The sequence below is a fragment of the Clupea harengus genome, chromosome 18 (assembly GCF_900700415.2).
Source record: "Clupea harengus chromosome 18, Ch_v2.0.2, whole genome shotgun sequence".
NCBI lineage: Eukaryota > Metazoa > Chordata > Actinopteri > Clupeiformes > Clupeidae > Clupea > Clupea harengus.
The window spans coordinates 1,848,034-1,853,033 of NC_045169.1; the positions used below are offsets into that span (position 1 = coordinate 1,848,034).

The 5,000-nt window shown below is 49.8% G+C and overlaps 1 protein-coding gene across 9 annotated transcripts in view; it reads left to right on the forward strand.

Moving 5' to 3' along the window:
- The window catches only part of dysf (dysferlin, limb girdle muscular dystrophy 2B (autosomal recessive)), a 76,520-nt gene that overhangs the window by 61,237 nt on the left and 10,283 nt on the right, over window positions 1-5,000 (forward strand). For all 9 annotated transcript variants that reach the window (XM_031584586.2, XM_031584591.2, XM_031584590.2 and 6 more), the window contains 3 exons: window positions 1,581-1,679; window positions 3,514-3,642; window positions 3,971-4,126. In XM_031584586.2, the coding sequence (XP_031440446.1) occupies window positions 1,581-1,679; window positions 3,514-3,642; window positions 3,971-4,126 (384 nt within the window). The remainder of the gene's footprint in view (window positions 1-1,580; window positions 1,680-3,513; window positions 3,643-3,970; window positions 4,127-5,000) is intronic.

A 5,000-nucleotide genomic window follows, 5' to 3' on the forward strand; every position in this document is an offset into this window, starting at 1 on the left:
GCATAAGGGCCACATTCAGTAGCGGTTCGCCTGCCACACGCCCCACCAATCCCACCTAATTCACCCTGAAGGAGGCTTCACGATAGACTGCAAATCCCCACCACACGCCCTGCCATCCTCGTGGGCAGACACGTCGCGTCGACTGGCACAGGAGCGCGGCCACCCCCGCCCCCTTCCTCCGGAGGCTCAATCACTCCTCCATCTCTTTCCCTTGCACCTTCCCCCGTCTCTCACCCCCGTCAATCTCCACATTTCTTGGAGGAGATTCCCCCAAGCCCGGGAGGGACGTGCGCTCTGTCGCGCTCCCCGTCCCCCCTCCCCTGTTCCCTTCCATTCTCAGCCCTCCATCCCCTGATTATTTCTGCCACTCTGTCCAGATTCCTCCCGGTCTTGGCACCCTGATTAGCGGTGGGCATCGCTCCATTTCTTGGCACCACAGTGGCGCGTGGACCACTTAAACACAACATCGGCAGGCACCACAACTCACGGCCGAAAACACGTGCCACGCTGCCATACACCACAACCACTGCTGGAGAGGGAAAAAACATGGAAAAGAAGAAAAATTCCACTATTCTTCTGCCTGACTGTGTTTTTCCTCTTGCGCGCTTGTTGCACTTAAGACCATTAAAAGAATGCAGAGCCCTGTCCCTGTTTGCAAGGATAAGTGGAGGTTCTGGAAACTTTGTGTGTATGGGTGGAGAGAGTGTTTGATAGACCAAAGAAATGATAGGTCACTTATACATACCCAAACACACACACACACACACACACACACACACACACACACACACTCCTCCTCCACTGTATGCCTTTGTCTTTTTTTTTTCAAACTCACACTCACTCACAAGTATTTACATAACCGTATCATACTGTAGATCAAGTGCTCACATGACTAGCCAAACTTTGTGTGTGTCTGTGTGTGTGTGTGTGTGTGTGTGCGCAAGGGTGTGTGTGTGCAAGGCTGGTTATTTTCTGTTCAGCAGAAAAGATTGTGGCTAGAAATGCTTGTTCACTGAACACTGATAGCTTGTTCAGCAGAACAATCACATTCTGATGTTGATATCTAACGCCTGATCTAATACATGAGCACTTCATTGGATTACAGAGTGATTATGACCTAAGATGATGTCACACTCATCGTGGTGAATGCATGTTTGATTATGACCTAAGATGGTGTCACACTCATCGGGGTGAACGCATGTTTGATTATGACCTAAGATGGTGTCACACTCATCGGGGTGAACGCATGTTTGATTGCACATTCAGTGTTTCAGAATTTCACTCTCTTGACTCTTAAATCACTAATCTCACCCTCTGCTGTGTGCTTCTAAACTCCTCTCTGCTGGACACATAGGTGGCGCTGTGGGTAAGTTCACTCCCATGTGGAATCTCTGCTGCACATAGTCCCTGTCTGTCTCTGGGGTGTTAGGTGTTATCAGTGCATTCTATGCTGTGTCCTACCTCTTTGAGTTCTTCCCAACGCAGCACCTGAGATCAGCGGTATATCTGTTATTGTTCTAGAATGTTTGCTGATAATCCCTTTCCCCACCCCCCCTCTTCCTCTTCCTCTCTTACCGAAGGAGGACGAGTTCATGGACTGGTGGAGCAAGTACTACGCCTCCACAGGAGAGAGGAACAAGTGTGGGAGCTACCTGGAGAAGGGTCTCGACACGCTGCAGGTAAATCTACACAGTCCCCTCTGCTGTCATATCATCAGAAGACTCCACTGTACCCCTGGGGTGGGACGCATCTCTGGATGCATGTTCAGTCATATCCCGTCCTCTCTCACCACACAGGGCTGATGTGTCCATTGGGGTTGTGCGCTGTGTCTCTGTTTCCCCTCAAGTCAGTCACAAACTCTAGTCTGTGTCATTCGTTTTTATTCCCAGACACACCCATGCTCTACAGAGATGCAGGCTACAGTGTGCCGTCTCCAGTCTTCTTGCAGAGTGTTGCATTATGTCTCATGCTTCAGGTACTTTAAGTCAAATAGAAGCTTGATACTATCAGCATGGTCAGGGCTAGTATCCCTTGAAGTGACTCATCCATACTATTATGGTTGAACATTTTTCAAGAGGTTTATGAATCGTAGCACATAAAAAAGGGGCATCACCGGGACATTAAAGTGGATCCAGACACGCTCTCCCCTCAACCTCCTCAGCACAGCCCTGGTTAGTGGGACCACATGAAAAGAAGACGGTTGCTATAGCATGGGCATGCGTGCAGGCGGCTCTGCAGACAAAAGGATTCCCAGTCTCGGCGCAGCGCAGGAGCACAGGAGCGCAGGAGCGCACGTGCCTGTTTCAATGCATGCACTTCACCCCTGACACGGCCACTCGGGCTTCCCACGGGCTGCTCTGTCAGAACACAGCGAACTGCTGCTGCTGCTGCTGCTGCCAGCTTCCAAGCTTTCCAATGAATTCATGTCGGGAATGTCGCAGGGGGATAACCGTACGCAGACTGGGGCTGCCTGTGCTGACGTCATGGTCCCAAATTTAACCCCCCCAACCCCACCCCCACCCTCGCCTCCCCCCGACTCCCCCCGCCTCCCCGCCCGCTCCACCCTGTGTCCCTGCCTCGCCTGTCTCTGATCTCTCCTGTCAGAGGCTCGTTTGCTCATGAGCCACTCTTTCCAACCTTTCCCAAAGCCCGAGAACTTCTGACTGTTATCCAACAAGAGTCCGTTTCTCAGGGCGACCTCGTCTCGGGGCTGGAAACTGGAGTGGGGGTGTGGAAGGGGGGAGGGGGAGGGTTGTTGTAGGCGGTGGGATTTTGGTTTGATGGCTGCCGGTTGCTATGGTATGAGTTGTCAGTCTCCCAGGAGGGGTGACACAGACACCCTTTAGCCAAAAATGCTGACATAAGCAGCTGAGTTTGTGATAGCTGGACCAACAGAGGGGGCGGGGGGGGGGGGGGGGGGGGGGGGGGGGGGGGGTCTGGGGGGGGGGGTTGGGCAGGGGTGCCTGTGCGCTTGTGGGCTTTGGGGGCTTTGCGTCGTTTGTCTCATGGATCCTTTGAAAATAACAAGGCCGGGTGTTTATTGGGATTGGTTCATACTGTCGGCGTGTCGGTGGTACGTCTCCCGTGGCTCTGACCCAGTCCGTTCACTGCACCAATCCTGTGGTGTTGGCCTACACCACTGCGCCATCATAAATTTTCACCCTAGTTATTTTTCCTGTAACGATGCAACTTTAAACTTTACTTATTGAATTTCGAAATGCCTTGGTTACTGCGAAGGTCATTTTCTGTGAATGTTTATATATAGAAGAAACTAAATAGCAACCCCAGTATGATTCTGATCCAGGACTGGTAAAGCTCAGTCGTCTAGCCTCTGTGACAATGGACGTGTTGTACTACACGGTGTGGAGCTACACAGGAATAATATTTTCACCATCAGTGTGTCTGGCCAGGAGTAAATGAGGTGAAATAAGTTTAAGACACACACACACACACACACACACACACACATAGACATATACAGAATGTCAGTGCTAACCCATTACCTCTTCTCAGATCTATGACCGTGAGCTGGAGAAGACGGACAGTTTTGAGAAGTTGGCAGACTTCTGCCAGACTTTCAAGCTGTATCGTGGTCGAACTCAGGACGAGAGCGAGGACCTTTCCATCGTCGGAGAGTTCAAAGTAAGGTTTGCCTCACATGACCTCACACAAAGACACAAGAAATCTCAATGTCACCCTATACTGTGTTTTGAAATCAAATAAACGGTTGTAGATGTTAAAGAAGCCTAGTGAGACAAACCCTGAAAATAACTATCTGAGGTTAGTTCTCTCTTCCATGATTGCTCATCCCAAAGAGCTTGTTTTAGTTCTCTCTTCCATGATTACTCCTCACGAAGAGCTTGTTTTAGTTCTCTCTTCCATGATTGCGCCTCACGAAGAGCTTGTTTTGTCTTTTTGAGGGCCCACAGTGTCCTGTCATCATTCAGACTGATTTGTGTTCCAATCTCAGGGCATGTTTAAGATCTACCCCCTGCCTGATGACCCCTCCACACCCATGCCCCCGCGCCAGTTCAGCCTGCTCCCCCCCAACGGCACTGAGGAGTGCCTGGTGCGAGTGTACATCATCCAGGCCAGTGGCCTTCAGCCTAAGGACACCAATGGCAAGGTGAGGATCACGAACAGCAGTGGGGGCTAATATAATATCTATAATACATCTATAACTGAAAAAGAGATATGGAGAACAGTGTGACATACAGAACTATGTGATACAGTATTTTGGAGAATATTTGTTACACACAGTGGCATACTTGCTTTTCCCATTATAATCCTGTGCCATAATCTCATCTGTACTCTAATAACAATAAACTAATAATCTACTCTATAATCACTCAATGCAAATTCCCGATCTGTAAAACGCACTCCTACACCACACCTCACACAAGGACAGCTCTAGTCTTCTTGAACCAGATGTTAGGAGTTGTTTGATGACTTTATGACTTAAAGATGTACAGTATTTACTGAAGTACTGCAAAAACTTTTTTTCTGTCACACACTAAAGGAGATTTAATTGGAATTGTATTTGACTTGGCGCACCTTTCAACTCCTCGGAGACTCTGTCAGACTGGTAAGACTGCCACAGCTCTTTCATCAGCATCCCCTGCTGATGTTATACATCGACGTGACGGTGGAGCCGTGAATGCGAGGGCAGACGCCCCCTCCCTTGCCTCAGTGCGCTGTGCGCTGACACCCGTGTTGGATCAGGCGCTCTTCCATCAGAAGCCTTGGCACTGCCTCTGCACAGCCGCTCTCAGCTGGCCATCATCACCTCCTAAGCCCAGAGTTATGATATGGAACATTTCACACACACACTCAGACACACACTCAGACACACTCAGACACACATACACACACACACACGCACACACATACACACACACACACACACACACACACACACACACACACACACACACACACACACACACACACACACACTCAGACACACACACACACACACAGATAATGTCTCCACATTCACA